At 38.8% G+C, this 21,665-nt stretch overlaps 1 protein-coding gene across 2 annotated transcripts in view; it reads left to right on the plus strand.

The window, feature by feature from the left end:
- The window catches only part of prkcaa (protein kinase C, alpha, a), a 141,440-nt gene extending 119,775 nt beyond the window's left edge, over positions 1-21,665 (plus strand). For both annotated transcript variants that reach the window (XM_008420254.2, XM_017305920.1), the window contains 4 exons: positions 2,886-2,966; positions 3,734-3,841; positions 9,728-9,868; positions 16,274-21,665. In XM_008420254.2, coding sequence (XP_008418476.1) covers positions 2,886-2,966; positions 3,734-3,841; positions 9,728-9,868; positions 16,274-16,438 — 495 coding nt within the window. In that variant the 3' untranslated portion in view covers positions 16,439-21,665. The remainder of the gene's footprint in view (positions 1-2,885; positions 2,967-3,733; positions 3,842-9,727; positions 9,869-16,273) is intronic.

The following is a 21,665-nucleotide window of genomic DNA, read 5'->3' on the forward strand; positions in this document are numbered from 1 at the left end:
GGGGGGGGTGCGTGTGTGTGTATGCATGTGTATGCATGTGTATGCGTGCATGCGTGTGTGTATGTGTGTGTGTGGGCGCAGCAACATCTCATGTTTTAAAGTGACCAGCAAAAGCATTTGTACCTCTTGTACTTTTTCACATGATGTCAGATTACATCCTCAAACCTTCATGTATCTTATTAGCACTTTATGAATTAGGCCAATAGAAAGTACAGTATAACTGTTAAATGTACAACCAGTTGTACATCTAGAGACCGTCCTGTTTGGAGAGTAGCTGCAGTTCTGTCAGATTGAAAGGAGAACGACTCTAAAGGGCAGTGTCCAAGTCTTGTTACAGATAATTGGGTTTAGGTGTGGACTTTGACTGGGCCGATTAAATCAACTGCGACCGACTTCAGGAGAAAGGCATTCCCGTAGCATGATGCTAACAGACTTGAGTGGGAGTCAATTGTTCAGATGAGCTCCACAGGACATGTAAAGGGTTTCACATTAAGATAAAACATTTCATTTTGGTTTCATTTGACCAAAGCGCCTTGAACTGCATGTTCCTCCTGCACTGTCTTGTGACAAACTGAGAATGGAACTTTTTATGGCATTTTTTTTACAGCATTGGTTCATTCTTGTCACTCATGAAGGCCATAGTTTTGAAATGCAGGACTGATGAAGTCAGTTGTGTCTCCAATTTTTCTCACCTGAGTTGTGGACACATGCAGCTCCTCCAAAGCTACGTCTTTAATTAATGTTTCTTTACTCCTAAACCGTCACCATCAAAACACTTCGTTGTAAGTCAATGGCTCCAGCGTCATCATGACAGTTAACGAGTTAAAAGACTTTGACTGGATAGATTTGGGAGTTGTGCCATCTTCTTTTTCCATTTTCAGAAGCTGGTTTGAACACTGCTATGTGGGATTTTGGGCAATAATCTAAAGTTGTTTCGAACTTTTCCACAACTTAATCTCAGATAAAATAGGAAAACACCCTCTGCAGCTCTCACAGACATTACACACTCGCAGATTTTTCTTAAACTTTTTAAGCCTGAGTAGCAAAAGTGTTGCTGAAATCCTAATTAGAAATATTTAAAACATCAGCTACTTTATGTTGACCGATCGCATAAAATCCTGATTAAAAATTGCACTGATGTTTCGTGGCTACGACGCGACAACGTGGGAATAGATTGAAAGGGTGTGAATATTTTTGGAGGGATTCGTTGATGCACAAGGTTGCATTCACTGTCCACGTCTTGTGGACGCAGCCGGGTTTTTTTTATTTATTTTTTATTTTTATGATGTGTAAACAGTTGGGAAGTGCAAATACACTATATGTGTCCTCAGTGTTGTGAATGAAGTTCACTGGATGAGAGCAGTAACCTTAGCGAGTGTCAGAGCGACCCGCAGGAGCTCCGTCTGTCAACGCAGAGCATGTCTGCAGGGAGAGCAGCTTCCTGGGGTCAAGGAGCGGTTTGTCCTCTGCAGCGCCGGCTATGCCTTCTTCACATAAAAACATCAGATAAAGTCAAGCTGTGAAAAATGATCATCTGGCTAAAGAATTGAATAACTCCCACATGTAGGGTTGCCACCCGTCCCTTAAAATACGGAATCGTCCCATATTTGGCTGTTAAATGTTGCGTCCTGTATTAAACCAAAACGGGACGCAATTTGTTCCGTATTCTATAAATGTCCAATAGACACACCTATCACACATATCAACACTAAGTGTAACAATGATGACCAAAATAAAACACAGGAAATATTAAGGTCAGCTAAATTGTCGTGGTGTGAGCTAAAGGACCCCCACAACGCTACGGACCGACGCTCTTGTGGTTGCCTAGAGACGGACACTACGCAGCCCTACAAAGGAGGAAATATAGAGATATCAGAGCTTTAAGTCTGTTTTTAATTTCCTCTTTAAAGACTGATCTATTTGTTTAATTTCTTACATCATCAGATTATTCCACATAACATTTCATATTATAATGAAATATTTCACCAGTGGAACTAGTAGTTGTWTTAATCAATATTAAGGAATTATTTATTTAAGCAAGCATCTATATCTTGCTCAAAAGTTGCTTATTAATCAATTTTGTCTTATTTTAAGTGTACTAAGATATTTTCACTAGAAACTGGTCAAAAGAAATACTTAGTAAAATTTTGCCTTCAAATGAATAACTCATATAGATTTGAAATTCAAACTAATCAAACTCAATTTCGTAGAAAATAATCCTAACTAATAACTAATTAAAATGGATTTTAAATTTAAAACTAATTTTGGTAAGGCTGAACAATATTACAATATCATAAAGTAAGCGTCTTTATCACTCTGTATCAATACTGTTTTGTTAGTTTTCCGTCATATTACACACTTTTTTTTTGTACTTTGATGTACTTTCAGATGTGGTAAAATGAATGGTATAAATGGTATAATTCAACTAAATCATAAAGTATTTGATAGTTGCAGGTCTGATGTGACATTTATTCTGCTTTCTAAAGCAGCACACTGGCAAATGTCTCTGCTGTCTTTGATTATTCACTTTCTTATGCTCAAAAAGCTGTTTTCCATTGCCATAAAGCATAAATAAAAACATTTAATAGCACAAAATGTGAATTTTTCCAAATTAAAACTTCAGCATTTATGATATTCTTTCAGCCACTAGCACTGACAGATTTTCTAATCTCTAAAGCCTAAAAGGATTAAAATCCCACTCTGAATATTAAGCAACTTTGCTGGGATCCTGTCTGTCTGAATTAAAATGTTCGCAGGAGATTGTCACCGTCGTGAAAACCCACTCTCACGTTCTCGTCACTCAGAGGGAAAACGTGACGTTGCTCTGCCTGTTTGAGCTGAAGCTGAAATTTGTCTCTTTTTATCTCCCTCTCTCTCCTCACCAGATCATTTCGTATCAGCCGTACGGACGCTCTGTAGACTGGTGGGCGTATGGAGTTCTGCTTTACGAAATGCTAGCAGGACAGGTGAGTGGTTCACACCAGTAAACAAACTAAATATATATATATATATATATAAATATGCTGCAATTGAGTTTTTCCAACTCAATTGCAGCTGCCATCTTTATTTTTTGTTTTTTTGTTGTTGTTTTTATCGAGATACAATCACTTTAATTTATTCCATTAGAATTATATGTTCTATAACAACAACAAAAAAATAGCACTTAACTGCAATGAAGAAAGAAACATGAAAGGTTTGGCATGGATTTATGAATATCTGTGCGCTTTGGAAAGCGGCGCTAAAGGAATATCCGGTAGACCGATAATATTAAAGGAAAAAAGCAGGAGGACATATATATTCATGCAGACAGGCTACCTCCAGTCGATGAGGGCCGCTGGTGTGGAAATGACAAATAATTCATTTTATGGACTGTCAGAGCAGCCATATTGTGGTAACTGATGATAACGAGCCGACGAGCAGGGAAGCTGGGTCATCCACTTCACTGACCTCACAAGGACTTCCTGTGAAACATGATCTAATGTTTCACAGCCACCGTTTCTGGCTGTTTTTCCTCTTTTGTTCAGATGAAAACGCCTTTTAAATCTCGCTTCATGTGTATTTTTAGCGGAAACGGTCAATGCAGAGAGAATAAAGCATGAAAGCCTCGCTGCGTCTGCAGCCGTTAATTTGGTTCGAAACGGAGGTGATCCGTGATGAATATGAACGTATTAGTAAACTTTGTGATTACGGATGAAACCCTGACGTCCTGAACATGGTGTCCCTCCACCCACAGCCTCCGTTTGATGGTGAGGATGAAGACGAGCTGTTCCAGTCCATCATGGAGCACAACGTCTCCTACCCAAAGTCCATGTCCAAAGAAGCCGTCTCCATCTGCAAAGGGGTGAGCGGATAAGGAATTACTTTCCTTATGTTTGATTTTTCATTTTGTAACTATAAAAACTGGATTATGTGAGCTTTTTTTTCCATCTAGCTTAAAATAAAATGTGCATTTGAATTTGTATTTTTTTAGTCGTCGTGTTTTAAGTTTATTTATTGAAGCCTGATTAAGTTGGAGGATTACTCAAACTTAATGATTTTTTCTTTTTTTTATTTTCCCGCTAATGACTGTGCTTTTTAAAAAGAAAACTTTAGTAATTTTGATATTTTACTTAGAGTACTATGTTGTTAAATAAATATGGTTGTATTTTAAAATTTTTCTTTGCAATAATAATAATAATATTTGCATTCAGTTGGGGGTTATTTCCCGCTGCAACGTTTGGGCCAGTACATCCATTGGTGACCGTCGGTAACACTAACATTGATATTCCGTTAATGCTTAAAAAAAAAAAAAACAATTTCGCAATTGCAGTGTTTTCATTAAACAACAAATACAACTAAAACACACATGAAATAGCTCATTCACGCGATAAACCCTGGTGGTGATGGATGCAATACATTCATATTTCAAAAATGTTATTTTTTTTTAAACATGCCTTTTTTTAATTAATATGTTTCCATTTAGCAAATATATGGAATTTTGTGGTTATTGGTAATGGAACAAATTTTAAAAGGAAATTGTTTTAACTTCAGTTGTAAATTACAGTGGTGTTTTTCATCCATCCATCCATTTTCTTTACACCCTTGTCCCTTAGTGGGGTTGGAAGGTGCTGGTGCCGATCTCCAGCTAACGTTCCGGGCCAGAGGTGGGGTCACCCTGGACAGGTCGCCAGTCTGTCGCAGGGCAACACAGARACACAGGACAAACAACCATACACACACACACCTAGGGGCAATTTGGAGAGGCCAATTAACTAACCTGACAGCCATGTTTTTGGACTGTGGGAGGAAACCGGAGTACCCGGAGAAAACCCACACATGCACAGGGAGAACTTGCAAACTCCATACAGAAAGACCGGGACCGGGAATCAAACCCAGAACTTTCTTGCTGCAAGGCAACAGCTCTACCAACTGCGCCACTGTGCAGCCCAGTGGTGTTTTCATCATCACTATTAGCCATTAGCTGGGAATCCAGCTACTGAGAATGTTTTAGAAGGCATTTATTTGTGCATGTTCATACATATGTCTGCCTTCCTCCTCTAAAAATATGCTCTTCAGTTTTTTTATTGTGGCTTTTACAACATTAACTAATGTTATAAGAGCTTCTAACATTAGCTCTTATAACTTGAGATTCTCTTATAAGGGGATAAACTTGAAAATGAAAATATATGTCCACAGAGCACAGCCAGATCAATTTGGATTTACAGAAGTTGGGATGTTTCACAATTTTTTTAACAATTTAATTCTTTTACCGAGGATTTGATGGTGTGTTTTTTTTTTAGTTTTTTGCATATTGATGCTCAAAATCCCAACCTCAGAATGTCAATAAGGTGGTGTGAGGAAGATGAGAAATGTCCTAAACAGATTTCTCACAGTATGATATCAATATCAGCAGAAGGTGAGGATCGGGCTTTGACGGCGCCGCTTTTGGCGTTTCTCCTGCAGAAATGAGACAATTGATAAAACAAACGATGTCAAAAATATTCCCAACCGACACAGAGGAAAAAAAAAAAAAAAAGACTTGTGTGTTTGAAGAATTTAATATAAAAGCCGTAGTTTTGTTTGTATCCTGAGGCCCTGCAACGTTGGTGAACTGTGCGCTAATGTGCTTCGTCTTACTGTCCCTTCCTCTCCACTAAATTGTTTTTGTCCTCTTTTTCCTTCAGTTTGCGTTTTGCTGAGAAATGCGTCTGCGTCCTGCAGCCCGACACTCAGTATAAACCCTGTTTATATTCTCACACTGTGGAGATTTACTGACCTTATGAGAGCAAAAGTTTTCAAACAATTTAACACACAATTCTAACCAGAATCTAAAGAAAAGAAGTTTGAAGATTGTGAAGCGATTACGAGAAGGAAGGATTAGAAAAGATGAAGAGAGACGGAGGGATAGTTTTAGGAAGCAAAGTGATGTTGAAGATCTGCTGGAATCTTGGAAACGTATAATTCGCCGCTATTATTGGCACCCCTGATGTGTAAATGCCTTAAAATAAATGAGCTTTTCTATTTTGGTGCCATAAAGACACACTTTAAAATTCCAACCTTTAATTTGAGAACATTTACTTAGCTGTACAACAAAATGGAAACATATATTTTTCTGTGATTAGTTAGATAATTAGCAGTACAACTTCAGCTAACAACTTCATTAAAGTTCAAATAAATGAGGCATTTTTCTAATTTAAGTGATTATTTAAGTGATGATGAACTTTTGATCAGTAATCCATCACTTCCTGTTTCCCGGTGACATGTTGTTACTTCAGGGCTTTTTGATTATTTACATTTAGTTGTGTTTTGTTAGTTGTTCTTTTACTTTACCCCGTGTTTCCCTGTGTTTTTTTTCTCATAAAGCCTTTTTCTGCCTCAGTCACATTGTTGCCTATTTGCCTTTTCTTTTAATGTTGTAGAAAGACACAATGACGGGGAAGATAACACTCCTGTATCACCTTACAGCACATTCAACACTGCAGCATACACACTCTCATCACCACATAACCAAGCATGCCACTGATTTTTTTCAGACTAGTGAGAGAAGAAAAAGCCCTGTAGCGTTCACACGCCACGCGAACCAGACTTATTGTACCACTGCTGCAGAAAGAACACAGCAGATACTTAAATACGGCTCCGATAATTCAATAACATCACTTTATGTCACTGCATAGACACTGAACTTAAGATTATCGGTGCTGGACACAGTGAATGCTGCGAACTTCACACCTTTGACCTTTGATCCCAATAGATGCACTATTCAGAACAGGAAGAGCATGAAAAACTACACTTACGCTTGGAAGACATGAAAGTTTCACACATTATTTCTAATCAGGAGTTTACTCTCAAAGCTCTTGTTCTGGTCAAACACTGATTACCAAATACAGTTATTTAAAAAAAAAAATAATAATAATAACATGTTTTAAAAGCTTTGCTTTTCTTATCCCCAGATAAAGATCTCATCTTACTCTCAAATTTTTATTCTATAAGTATTTATTCTTGCCTCGTTGCTCATCCTGTCTGCTACTTTTAAAACTCTCAGCAGGAACTGGATGGAGCCGCAAAGTTTCATCAAAGCTGCAGCACATGTGACTAAATGATCAGCTAATTTGGTTCTGATGTGTTGAAGTCAGGTTGTTAACACCAGTGGGAGAAATCTGATTAAAATGTCCACACTTTATGTATTTTTTTATTCATTTATTTAAAATAGTCTGTGGTGGTGATTGTACCTCACACTTTGACATGAGGCTTCCAGACCAATCAGGGAGTCGCTGAGCTTCAAAAGTTTCTCAAAGTGTGAGGCGCTTGGTCCTGTTGGCATGTTTGGCAGCAGGGTTATGTCTTTCACTGACTGGCAGCCTGTGGGCAGAACTAAACCCATAAACTACCTTTGTTTCTCCCTCATATCAACAACAATTGTTCAAAAATAAAAAGTTATAGGAACAATGTTCAGTCACCAATCGAGAAGCCGGTAGCAAACATTACATTTTGTTGAGTCATTTTGAGTTATTTTGTAGAGTCATCATCAAAACACATCAAATATGTTGGTCAGTAATCCATTTATTTTTGGCTTTTCAGTTTTCTGGAAGTGTGTTAATGATGATGATGGTCTTTAATAACAGGAGTTAAATGCTTTTGAATAGGGGTGCACCGATTTCTCACACAGCTGATTCATCGGTGCCGATTTCCTTAATTTGGGGGGATCGGTCATCAGCCGATTTTTACATGTGGAGCGGATCTTATCCAGCGATCTTATCTGCCTCTGCAAAGGTTTAAAAATCAGCCACTGGCCTGCTGTCCATGTCAGAGGTTTGACTGATAGATCTACCCACCAGGTCATGTTTGCAGTCAACAATAGTGACCACACTGTTACCAACTCAGCAACTTTCTCGCTATATTTAGTAACATTTCAGACAAAATAAAAAATTATATCGGCCAAAATCTGAATCGGCAGGTCAGGCTTTTTAAAAGATCAATAATCAGCCATCAGCCAGAAAACTGCAATTGGCGCACCCCTGCATTTGTAAATAAGTTATTATGTGTGTTAACGTGTTTTTCTGTTCTGCAGTTTTGAAAACCCTTACTATTGATATAACGCAGAATTGGCCTCCAAAGGCTGAACTCGTCTAGGATTATTCATAGCAAATGGCAAAGAAACCACACACACTTATAGCAGGATATTTGATGAGTTTTCATAGCAGAAATTGTATTGTTTGTTTAAGCTGGTCCATTCATCGTAGTCCGTAACCTTTTCTGTAGGACTGAGGTGGTAGCCATGATTCTTGTTGGGGATGAGTAACCCCAGCTCAGCGGCCTGGTTAATGGTAAAACTGGTTATTGGTAAAACATCCCACTAATAACTCACTGTACTTGTTCTGCCTTTGGTAATCCTGAAACCAACAGGCTCTGCATCAATCCTTCCCGTTCCTTCTCTGTTTAATCTGAACAAAGTGTTGCTGCGGAAAATTAATGTATACTTTAGATTTATTAATCACACATATCTCATTTTAAGCCCGTGTTGCTTTGTCACATTGTGAAACTTTGGATATCTCTTCCAGCTAAATGGGCTTTCTTTTGAAAGTTATCAAAAGAGTAGGACATTATTTCTAACTCGGTTAGGTAAAGTCACATCAACATCAATTTTGCACAGCTCTCCATGTTCTGGGCCGGCGTACGAGTCTTGTTTTACTTTCTAGACTGGGTGCAAATTGTCAGGGTGAGCTGAAGAGACGGCAGTTCTCTAAAGGCAGAGCAGGTGTAGGGAAAACGAGGGGAAAGCCATTATGTCACACATTGTAGGCCCATCTGTTTAGCTGTCATCCGCTGACCTAGAAACGCAGCGAAATTGAATGTCGAGAGATGCGAAAGAACGGAGAGGTGATCACTTTTTACTGACATACATTCAAACGAAAAGATTCAAAGCTTCTAGTTCTCATTTTTTTAGTAAATGTTGCTGCCATTAATCGATTATTTAACCTTCACATAAAGTGACGCCAATCTGAGCCTCTAGTTTCAAAACCAGACGTTTATCTGCTATAAAGGGACGTTTTGAACTATATTTAGGGATATAAATATCCCTAAATATTTAGGGATATTTATATGCCTATAAATAAAGTGAGCCACTTTATTGTATTTTGTTGTATCATTGCTTAAGTAAGCATTTTGTATCAACACACATCCCAACCATCTCACTCTGCACTTTTCTAATTTATGCTTTCTGTTTTTCCTGATGAAATCTGGGGGACTGCGACTTGAACCTTTAAAGTGAAAATAAAAGTTACATTTATATGATTGCTAAAGCCCATTTTTCTGCTAGAAAACTGGCGACGAAGAATTCAGTTACTTTTTTCTTTCTTAGAAGAAAAAATTATACCTCTTACTAGGAGTAAAGTGCAGCATTCAGTTTCTGTACAGCAAAAAATTTGAAGGAAACTTCCAGAAAACTGCAAAAACGCCAAAACACTGAGCTAAAAACTCAGCTGTTTAGAGTTGCTTTTGATTCCTAGTAACTGGAAAACGGATCAACATACTGTATATTGATGTGTATTTGCTCGATGATTCTGATTGGCTATTGTATTCTGTAAAATACTTTGAATGGCCTTGCTGCTGAAATGTTTTATACGAATAAACTAGACTTGACATTCACACAGTGTCTCATTTTTAATCCAAAATCTGAGCTGAAGTGCTGCAGCTCATGTTACAGAGGAATGTTTTGTCGTCTCATATATTTATCTCCTCACTCGAACAGCTGATGAACAAACAACCAGCAAAGCGTTTGGGCTGCGGCGCCGAAGGAGAGCGGGACATCAGAGAACACGCCTTCTTCAGACGGATCGACTGGGAGCGCCTGGAAAACAGAGAGATACAGCCGCCCTTCAAGCCCAAAGTGGTAAGTCGACACATTGAGGCTGCAGAAAGCCACAGGTTTTCCTAACACTTTTCAGCCGTAGATTATGATAAGTCCTAACGCTTCTCCTTATGAGGATTATTTCTATGGTTCAGGTTTATGCACGATAAGAGGTGCAGGGGGAAAAAAAGGTGTTTGTTTTCCTCCTGCTAAGACTTTCACTGCTCATCCATCCTGTCTGCAAAATAATCATTTTAGTGGAAGTAAATCTCTCTTCTTTAGTAGAAAATTCATCATCATCAGAAAGAAAAGAAAGAAAGAATCTAACGAGTATTTTAGTAATCAATTATTCTGATGATTAAATGAATATTACAGGGTTTTTTTTAAAAATCTGAATAAACAGAGAAAAAATACTTCCACCTTCTACGTATTTTTTAAAAACTTTTTAAGATATATTAGACGTACATAAAAAAAATACACATAACCAAATAATTCATTTCCATTTTTAAAAGAAAAAAATAAACATTTTATTGCCTAAAATGCAATAACAGCATTTCTTTAGTGAATTTTGGCTAAAATATATTTACAGACAAAAATTATTATTATTTTTTATTTTTTGTTAATCTGAAATGCAAAATGTGTAATTATTTTTGTACAGTTTTGGCTCTGAATATGTTGTTGCTTTCAGCAAATAGCCTTCTATTAGTCTGAATTCTCCAGTTAACGATTAATCTATTGCTAAATTAGTTGGCCATTATTTCATTAATCGATTCATTATGATTAATACGATTAATCATTTCTGGCCTAAACAAGATGTGTAGAAAAACACTTAAAATACTTAAAACATAAATTCTGTAAACCTGAGCACACAACACTTTTAGTATGAACAATTTGTTCCTTTTACAAACTCATTTTTATGTGATGCCACATTTCATTCAAGCTTTCTTACAAAGTTGAACACGTTTGTATGTCAAGTAGAGCTGTTTTTCTTTTTATCATAAGATTTGTGGCATTGAGGAAATTCAATCCACACAAACTAATCCTTATCTTTACATTAGTTGCTGTTCTTGTTCTCATTATTAGAGCTTAAAAAGTCTTATCTGAGTTTCCCAGAGCTTTTTGCTCAAACAATCACACATGACAGATGCGCCTTATCTTTGTGCAGCACACAGTGGAGGGATTTCCCTTTGGGAATTTGTACGTTTTTATCCCAAAAAAAGAATGAAGCTTTTATCTACCATCACCAAACCACTAATATTTGAAATTCTTGCACATGTTACATTTGCTAATAAAAACCAAACGTCAGAGATACAGTAAGAATTCCTAAATGGGTTTGGTCCCAAAATGTTTTTTGTCTAACATTTCCTCAACATACTAACAAACTAAAATATAGTTTGTTCCATTCCTGTGGCCTTCTGAAAAAAATGATCCCAACTTGAACCATGAAAAGCTGCTTTGCTAATTCTACTTTAATGAAATGTACATCTTTCAATAAAATGTATTTATACAAGTTCTTCTTTTACTGATAAAAATTTGTTCTATGTGCTTATTGACATGAACACCAACACAATATCACTGATGATTTTGAATAAAATTTAAAAAACAACAAAAATAGTCACTTTAGTGATTATTTTTTAAAATGTTCCAAAAAAGAAATTGTAATACCTGATCCATTGCTGGTAATAAATCCTGAATCCAAACTTCACCCTTTAAATCATTTATGACCTAAATTCATGAACATTGATCAAAATAAAGACTCCCAGCTCTGTAGAGGATTCATGTATGCTGCATTTCCTTCAGGAAAAAACAAACACAGGACCAAATACTTCACTCAGCGTTGTTTACAGATGAGTGTGTGTCTGTGTGTGTTCATTTTTAAAACTTCACCTCTCCACTTCTTCAACCCTCAAGGGCCCCACCTCCTCCGATAAGGTGAATCCTGACTGAGTTTTTACCCATCGAGTGGATGCATTGTGAGCTTTGTGTGTGTATGTCGAAGAAAAATGTTTGTGCGTGCGTGCGTGCGTGCGTGCGTGCGTGCGTGCGTGTGTGTGTGTGCGTGTGTGTGTGAGTTGGCTGAAGAAAAAGACGTTTTGTATAGATTTTAAAAAGTACCGAAGGAGGTTTCTGCTGCTTCTGCATCAGTTTGTTGCTTTGGTGTGCTGTGTTGAGAATCGAATGCTAGTAGAGACTGGAGCACTGGAGAGTGAGCGTATATATGCAGTGCCTTAAAATGTATCCAAACATGTTGAACTTTTCCAAATGTCCAAATTCGAAACTACGTTTGTTTTTGTAGTTTTAATTTGCGCAATTTTAAGGGGGGGGGGGAAACCATGCAGCTGCGGAGTACTTCACGCCTCAGTGGGTGGAGTTACAGAAAAGTTTCACTCTGAGACATGTTTTCAAAAAGTGCCTCTGATCACTGGAGACGTGTAAACAAGCGGCTGGATCGCGACAAGTTTCCAGTGAAATTATAATTTTAAGTGTCCCTAAATTTGCACAAAAGGGGTCTCTCTCGGCTAATCGCCTAACAGCTGGAGACGACTCACGCTGAACTTTACTATGTGGTTGTTGGGAGTAAATTGGGCAGATTGCACATGGACAACAAACCTTTTAGATTTTTGGTCATGAAAGTTTTGAAAACCTCGTATCTGTTTGGCTTTCAAGCAAAAATCCCCAAACACAATGAAGTTCATGGCTATGAAGTGACAAAATATGGAAAAGTCGATGGTTATGAAAGGCACTGTACTGGTTGATTTAATGCATTTAAACATGCATGTTCACCGCACAAGCGCATGCTGGCATGGCTCTGGATGTACGCAAAGACACTTAGAGGGAAGAGAGAGAGCCAAAGGGATGATCCACCTCCTATGCCATGTAACGGCACGTTATTCCCGAGTCCATTACTGATAACTGGCTACCATTAAGCATCAACCTCTCACCCTTCATCCATACCTGCCTTTTTAATCCAACTCCTCCTCTTTGCCTTCTTTCTTCATTTTTCTTTGCCTCTCAATCAATCACACTTCATTTGGTTGCAACAGCTGGGGAATTGCAGTGAAAAAAAAAAGGAAAAACTGCCTAAGCGGGAAAGTCAGGCCATCTGTATGTACAAGACCAGGACCTCAGGCAACACAGAGGACGGTAGAACAACTGTCATGGCAAACGTAGTTGGCACCGGTCCATATTTATAGAAGTCGATGGTGGTACTTTGCGACCGTCTGCCGCAGGTGGGATTGTAGGTAAAAAAATTGACAACATTGAGCTGTGTTAGCATTCAAAGTCCGGTTCATTTCCAGTGCGCCGACATAATTCACAGTCACATGTGAACGTGGAGTCGTCTTTACGCTTTGAATAAAAGAGAAAATGGGGGGGGGAGTGGGTCAGATCACCTAAAAGGGACGGTATTATGTAAAATAAACTTTTTTCTTTAGCCTTACATCATGTTATAATGTTATTACCTCATCAAAAACAACATATATATATATATTTTTCTTTTTTATGCATGTTGCGAAACCCTTGACTCATAACTTTATTTCATTATATTACATTACATTTACCGTACAGTAATTCAATCTTGAATAATAACCCAAGAGTTTCAGATATATTTCATTAAATAAGACTAAATATTTAATAATTTTTACTATAAAACAGCTCCACATATCTGCTATTAGATGCAACTACTAGGTTGTTTATTGTGTTAATTCAATTTTAAAAGAAAAAAATCTAAGGAAAGTTTTACATAATGCCAGCTTTAAGCAGAGGGAAGTAAAGACACAAGAATCAATGTGTGTCTCAACACAAACCTAATGGAGGCACAGACTTATTTATCTTCCCAAGTGGCTGTGTGTGTTCTTTTAATGTGGTTAAATGAAGGGACGTGTGTGTGTGTAAAGAGGGAGGGAGGCGGATTAAACATGAGAGAAAGTAGGTCATAGAAACTCATGTAGGACGCTGTGTCATGATGGATGCTGACCAGAGTTCACCCACTAAGGCCTGACTGAATCACTGCCTAATGAGGCGTTCGCTTGCCTTCCTTTTGTTTTTCTTGGGGGAAAAAAATAAATGTAACAAGCATTTTTTTATTTTCTACTAGAGCTGCTTCTGCGACATGATTTCCATATTTCTGCCGTTTGGCACTCCAAAATCGAGGGGAAAATACCGTGCGATAATCTTGGATCGTGTTCGGCGAAATAAAAGACAAGATATTGGGATAAACCAAGCGTGCTGCTGTCAGTTCTGCAGCTGAAGCTTCATCCCGCATATGCTTCGCGTGCACTGCGACAGAGGCGGCGGCGGTGTCGGCGGCGTTGACCCCCCGCGGCGGAGGCCAGATGTCACAAGTTAACCAACCGCTCGGGGACACACAAAGGGACGTTTCGGTGCCAGAGATTGTCGTAGGAGGTCAAATTTTAAAAAGTGTGCTGCCTCGCTTGAGCGATGACTACTCCGTGATGGATAGAAGACGACAAGTGGACGGAGTGGCCCAGCAGTTGAAGGACGCTGGCGATTAGCCGCCAGGTGTGTGCGCGTGCGGCGCGGGGAGGGGAGGGCGCTATTTGTGTGCGCGCGCACGTTGAGCCACATTTGATTTTCATCTGGCGGTGTCGGTCCTGCTGTCGATCCGCTGCGACAGGGCGGCGCTCGCTCAGGGCGAATGTCACCTGGCGGTGGCAGCGGACACAGTCAAAGATAAAATAAATAAAAAAACCTCCCACGCAAGTGCAATCCTCTCGGACACATCTGCGCCCTCGAGTTTTCCTCTTCGTCTCCATTGAATCGAGCTCGGTGTTGGCCTGCCAGTTCAGAAGTGGAAAAAGAAGTAAAAAAAAAACAAAAAAAACAGAGCACCTTTCCTAACAGGCATCTTAACACGCCGATATCGAGACGCTGACAGACACTGAAACGCTGGAACTCAATGACTAAAACACACAGGGCAACAACGGACCTCTTCGACCAAAATGGCAAAACGAAAACTTTAATCTCAAAGTGAAATCTGATCTCTACAAAATTAATCTCTCTTAAAACAAAAATGTAACATAAAATTAGTAATTGGACAATCATTCACGCCCTTCAAGTCTGTATTTATTAGATGATCCTTTGGATGAAATCAAGGTATAAAGTCAGTGTGGATTGACCTATCTGGACTCCGCAACTTTACCCTATGTCATTGACGTCTGGGCTTTGACTGGGCCACTCCAGAACATCCAAGTTGTTGTCTTCAAACCATTTCCGTGTAGCTTTTAGCTGGATGCTTCCGGTCGCCATCGTGACCGCCAAACACATCGTCTTCTCTGATGGCTGTAAAGCTTCACGTTGCTGTCAACAGACCGGAGAACTTTCTTCCACTCAACCACAGAGTCTCCAACATGCCTTTGTGTTGAGTCAAGCCTTGACGTGTAAATCTTATTTGTAAGTAATGAGAAGCATGTTATGTAGGGCGTCAAAGTTTATGCAGTGGTGAGAGGGGCTTTAGGTTGCCATCCGCTCTTAATTTATTCTGCGGCGTGTGTGATGGAGCTCCATGAAATGGCTTTATAGATATCAGCAGACAACTGCAGAGGAGTTGCTCCTAAGGGAAACTTAAATGCTAGTTGTGTTCGCAGAGGGTATTTGTATGTTTGTTTGTGTGTGCTAAAACAATGTAGGTTAGCCCCATGAGTAGGGCTCTCTTTTCCTGCTTATTCTCTCTTGTACATTCCTCTGGTTTATTATGCATCATTTCTACCAACAGACAACAACATGTCTTCACTAACTGGGGTTACATAAGCATTTAATAATAAAACTAACAAAAATAATGATAAATATTTCTAGCTAGAATGAAGGTTTAGCATCCAGCTGGAGCATAGCCAAATATATACAAAGTCAGACCTACAACCAAGTGGTTTAGATCACAGCACATTGAAGGGTTTTAATGGCCCAGTCAAAGTCCGACCTAAATCCAGTGGAGATTCTAGGGGAAAAATTAAAAACAGAAACTATTCCAAATAAGTTTGAACTATTTGGGGGGGGAGGTGGGGGGAAATGAGCAAAATGTTTTCTTTAGACAAATCTGGTAAAGACATATTGAGTTTGGATTTGCATGTGAAGTTGCAGCAAAACGTGGCTCTGCCACATTTTCAGCTTTTCATTTCTCCAAAAAAAGAAAAAAAGAAAACCAGGCTTCATCTTCCTTCTACTTACGCATAAAGGTGCTATTTTGTCTTGTTTCGTGAGACAAAATATCTTAAAATTTGAATAGAAAATGTGTAAATGTTTTGGGAATACAAATCCTATTTCGAGTTGCTCTAACTTTGTAAAAACAACTACAGAGCTTCTCTGAATTGACAGTTTGTGCTGTTCTGCAAAAGTTTCCCGTCTTTCTGTTTACCTCTGACACCTCCACATACCTGACATCTAAACAGCTCTCCTCTCTCCTTTGTGTGTCTCTTCTTTTTTTTCTTGCAGTGTGGCAAAGGGGCGGAGAACTTCGACAAGTTCTTCACGCGCACCCAACCCCAGCTCACGCCGCCCGACGAGCTGGTGATAGCCAACATCGACCAGGCCGAGTTCGCAGGCTTCTCCTTCATCAACCCTCAGTTCGTTCACCCGTCGATCGTCAACAGCGAATGAGGAGGAGGAGAAGGATGGTAGAGTCTCTGACGAAGATCCCTGCTCACTGCCGCCTACCTAAAACCAACCGTCGACGAAATCCGACTAGAGCCTCGAGTCCCACAGTTGATCCCAATGTGTTGGTGTTCTTCCTAAGCAGGAGTCTAGGGCATGCATATTTACTTTGTACATCTTTTTTTTTTTCTTGCCAGTACAGAATATGAATTGAATAGATTGGTTTCGGTCGCCATAAGACATAATTTTTTTTGTTAGTTTTTTTTACTAATCATGAGCATGCACTGTAGGACGACTAGGACGATGTGTCTCTGGTGACCTGGGAGGTGTTCAAACAAGGAAGGGTGCCAGGGTTTATTAATCTATGCCAGTATATGATTTAGAAAACAAAATATGTTTACAAGCCTCAGTGGATTCAAATGGTGTCAATAGATCCGCAGCGTCGCGCAAAAGGTACTCGCACCGCTTGAATTTTTCTGATTTCTTTCCGCTGCAACCACAAGCTTCGACGTATTTCGGCAGGTCCAAAGCAACCAGTCGGAATGAGAATATGTGATTTTAAAATGTTTTTTCTAATTTAAAAATCTGAAAACACAGTTTGAAAAATGTTCAAATTTGCGGAAGGTTCTTATTGAGATTTTAGGTGCTATATTTCGCTTCATCCATCTTCCCATCGACTCCGACCAGCTTACATGTTCAGCTGAAGAGACGCATTCCCACAGCATGCCGGTGCCACCGCCGTATTCTGCTGTGGAGACGGTGGGTTCAGGGTACTGGTTTTCAGACACATGCCGCATTTTGCATGGATATAGATCTATAGACCTCGCCACACTCGTGTATCGTTAAAAAAAAAAGTGTGTGAAATCCAGTGAAGTTTGTGGTTGTAACAGGAAAGATGTGCAAAATTTCTTGGGGTTAGTACGTACTTTTGACAAGGCGCTGTAGCTGGTGATTTTATTTTATTATTTTTTTAGGTAATCAGAATACGCATAGATCAGGCAGTTTAGATGTTCTAGCCAAATATGAAGGACGCGTGGTGCAGGCGTTGAAACAGCACCTGGTTATTAAATGTGTCCTGTGTCATTTTCTGGGTTTCTGATTGTTTACTTTAAACGGTGACAGTGTGGGATTCAATTTCAGTTTCTTTCTTTCTTTTTTTTTTTCTTTTTTTTGCCATCCCAATCTCAGCTAATGTACATCTGTAGCAAATCAACAAAAAAATGAATAACAACATTACAACATTTAGGCACGGAAAGGGATGTTCCCAGTTTGTAAAACTCGACTTTAGGCACTCATGATGAAATAATGCGCGTAGCTACTGCCCTGCTATTATTAAACTACAGTTCCCTCATGAATCCTCTTGAGGACGAGATAAATTTGATTCAGCTTTAGTTTAGTTTAGTTTAGTTTGCACAAATCTCTCATGAAATTTAAGTAAGTTCATTCATTTTTCAACACTAGTTAGTGTTTAAATTCTCGTTCGCCATAAATATCTAAGCAGACACAGTGAGGATATTTTCAAACTTTTTTTCCAAACTTTGCTGTGACAAAAACTGAACATAATTGTTGAAAACTCGTTGCTTTTATGCTGTAACATATCAGTAGGTTTGCTTTCTTTACCCCCATTTTTAGCTCAGACTAATGGATTAATCAAAGAATCGGTGTGTACCTTCTCTTTACATAGTTTTTAACCCTTTTAAATACGTATGACTTGCATTTTTTTTATACCAACACATGCATACATTTCTGTTCGTTACCTGAGTCAGTAAAGCCAATATCTGTCTGTACAAGAGTTTGACGCCGATCGGCTGGATGAGTTTAACAGGTTGTGGGAAAAGAAATCTGTTGTACTTGTTTTGTTTTGTTTTATTGCTATTATTTGTACTTCTCAGAAATGTTGACTGCAGGTTTGCTTGGATTGGACGCATTTCCTAATTGTTGAATGTCCTGCGTGTGCATGCGGTTTTACGAGCAGCATTGGTGCATGGCATCTCAGTGCTGCATGCTGCAAGAGGAGAATTTCCAACTTTTAATCCAACACTCAAGCGCTCTCCTCCTTTTTGTCCCTTTGCCATTTTGTACTTTTGACGTTTCTGTGTTTCACTACCAGACTTTTCCAAGAACAAGGGGCCATCCGCCGTCTGATACCCAGAGTTTATCGAAACGCTTCGCTACCAGGAGAAATAAACTGGTGCTTAACCCTTGTGCGTGTGAGGACTTGAGGCAAACATTGAGGACTATGAAATTAATACAAGTTTTACATATGTGGGGTCGGTTGGACCCCATTTCTACATACAAAGGTTAATGTTTAAATACACGAGTGAGAAAGGTTTGTCTCAAAATAAAGTGGGAGTAAATTGGAAAAACATTACGACACGTTGCAAAATGGGGGTACTTATTGGCAAAGGGATAGGTCTTTTTAGACGCACTTATTTGAAATTCTTTAAATAAAAGTTTTACCCAAAGAAGCATTTAAGACAGGCTTATAGATTTTTACTGTTATAGGTGGAAGAAATGGTAATTTTTAATTTTTTTCTGTAATTGTTCTGAGTTGTTCCTAATTTGTTTCACATCTTCTGTGTTTGTATATTTTGATTTATTTGGAGACCCTCTGTTGAGCGCTTGCAGATCTGTCTTAAAGACACAAATGTAGCCAGTTAATCTGATCGATGTCTTACTGAGAAGGTGTGAAGCGGCAAATTTAGGGATTATTGAGACGGTAAATCTGTTTAGCAGATCTCAGCAGGTAAGCGCCAACTGAGAGTGACGTTTGGTTGCTCAGTTAGATTGGAAAGCGAAGTGAAAGCAATGACTTTGCCAAAAATATTAGGTAATATTTATATTAGGTAATATTTATATTAATATTAGGTAATATTAGGTAAAGTTGACAGACAAATATATGGAAACACAAAAAGGCCTGACAAATTTTGTTGGCCCAGACATTTTTGCGGTAAACAATAATGTCTTTTTGAGACCATTCTCAACAAATATAGTAATAATGACATAACCATAACCACATATTCCATCCACTGAAAAATGACGAAAAAAACCATTCAATTTCAATTCGACACTGGAACCGGAAAGCATTTTAAATATCCAAAAATAAAGCAAAACAAATGAAACTAATAACTAAAATGGATTTTGGAATTTAAAAAAAAGCCATTTTTTTTAAAATGGCTTTTTAGAGCTGACAAGGACAAGGAAAACAGGCAAAAGAGGCAGACTAACTACTTCTTACTTGGTGTGAACTGTTTGTTCTCAAAATGGCGGCTTTTCAACTACTTTCAAGGGGAGCCACTATGACGATTGATGTCCTAACGGAAATGACCACACTCGTTTTAATTTATCATGTGAATAACTGATTTATTGCTTATGGCGACAGGTCTAACCACAGTATGGCACTTGGTTGATTTGTGTTGGTGAATAGAACAACAAATCCAAAATGTGTAGCTGCGAATTAGAAAAACTGATCATTACCAGATGATGGAGGAGGTCTTTTTTTTGTTGTTTAATGCAACTGCTGTTTACATTTTCATCAGTTTATTCCTCTGTTTTATCATCAAAGGACACATCTGATACTTTGGAATGCAGCTGAGTACTTCTTGAGGTTTACACAGACACGTATGGACTTTCCAAATTCTGACTAGAAATAATTTTTCCGCCCACGTTTGGCACCCGCTCTAGCGTGGCGCCCCTTTGTGTTGCACCCACTCACTGCTGATACTGATAAAAACATTTTTCTTACGCCTCCCTGCGTTCTACAACCCTTCTGCACGTGCCAAACCTGGAAAAACACCAGAACCCGACTACAGATGCAGACAAACAGGTCTGCATCTTCTGGCTTGACCACAAGACTATCGCAGTGTCTCTCCATCGGTGCGGAATTGTGTAACGTTTCAGTACGAGTAGCAGTGCCAGTCAGTCGGACGGTCGGGTCCTCTGCTATACAGCAGGAAGAGAATCAGCTCAAGTGTTTAATTTTAGCCTCTGCAGTCGGTTACAGTGAAAGAAGATCAAATATTCATTGTACATACTGTCTCTGCCCTGTATGTGTCCTAGACTAGCTTCTTCCCTTTAACAAAATGTCTGAACGTCTCGTAGTTTATGACATACAGGGGCGTAACAATATCTAATCTTTCCTCGTGTGCCTTCCCCCCCCGCTTGTAAAGATGCAACATGTTTACCTTTTTTTCCCCCCCACATTTTGTCTTTTATTCAGTTCTACACCTATTTTTTCTTAAATAACTAGGATTAATTTACTTTTTTTAAGATACTTTGCTCCATGCTTCTCTCGTTGCTTCTTCCAGTAAATGTGAATGTTTTTTTCCCCCTACAGTTTATTGAATATAAAAACCTAATTTTCTGTAATTAACCTTTAGATTTTAAGAAAGAAAAACTGGAGTAATCCTCGTACGCCTGCTCGCGTCCCCTTTACCGCCCTGCGACCGGCACGGAGTCAAATTAACTGAGTCATAAACGCCTCAGCGACGTGAAATGACGGCGTATTTGACGGAGGAGTACGCGGGTGACGTGTTGAACGATGTTTACTGATGGCGATGTTTGTATCAGCCCCTGTGCCTTGTCACAATGATCCATTTCTTCTCCCCAATCTAGTCAATCTATCACTTTTATCGTTAGTTTTCTTGACTTTTTTTTCCACGAAATTCCAGATCAGGAAACTCTCGATTTCCCTTGGATGGTGGCAACTATCAGCATTCTTCTTCCTTTTCGTTCTCATTTTATATTTAGACTGTCGTAACGTTTTAGAGCTGATTTAGAAAATTTTAGCTTACCAGAAGTAACAGAGGAACATATGTTGTTTTATATTTGGGTGTATAAGATTCGAATGAGGGTTTTCTTTCTTATAGTCAGCAACTTCTAATAAGTCCTCCCTGGCGAATGATGGGTACTGATTTTCTGAATTGGTAAAGTACAAGGATGCCTTATATCTGAACCCACAGAGCCACAATTCCGCCTACTTCTTCTGTGTTCTTTTATAATCGCTGCATCCCTGTCCTTGTATATAAATAATTTACAGCAGGTATCTACAAAAGACTGTAAAAGAGAGCGAACATCTTGTATTTTGCAAATGGTGTACGTTTTATTTTTATTTTTTTTTCCGTTGTTACAGCCTGAGACCTTTAACATAAGTCTGAGCTACTTAACCTTGTAACAGATTGTGTCATTTGTACCTAATGTATGATAATGCAAATAAACAAAAAGGCAAAATGAG

This window comes from Poecilia reticulata, linkage group LG1 (assembly GCF_000633615.1).
Source record: "Poecilia reticulata strain Guanapo linkage group LG1, Guppy_female_1.0+MT, whole genome shotgun sequence".
Classification (NCBI taxonomy): Eukaryota; Metazoa; Chordata; class Actinopteri; order Cyprinodontiformes; family Poeciliidae; genus Poecilia; species Poecilia reticulata.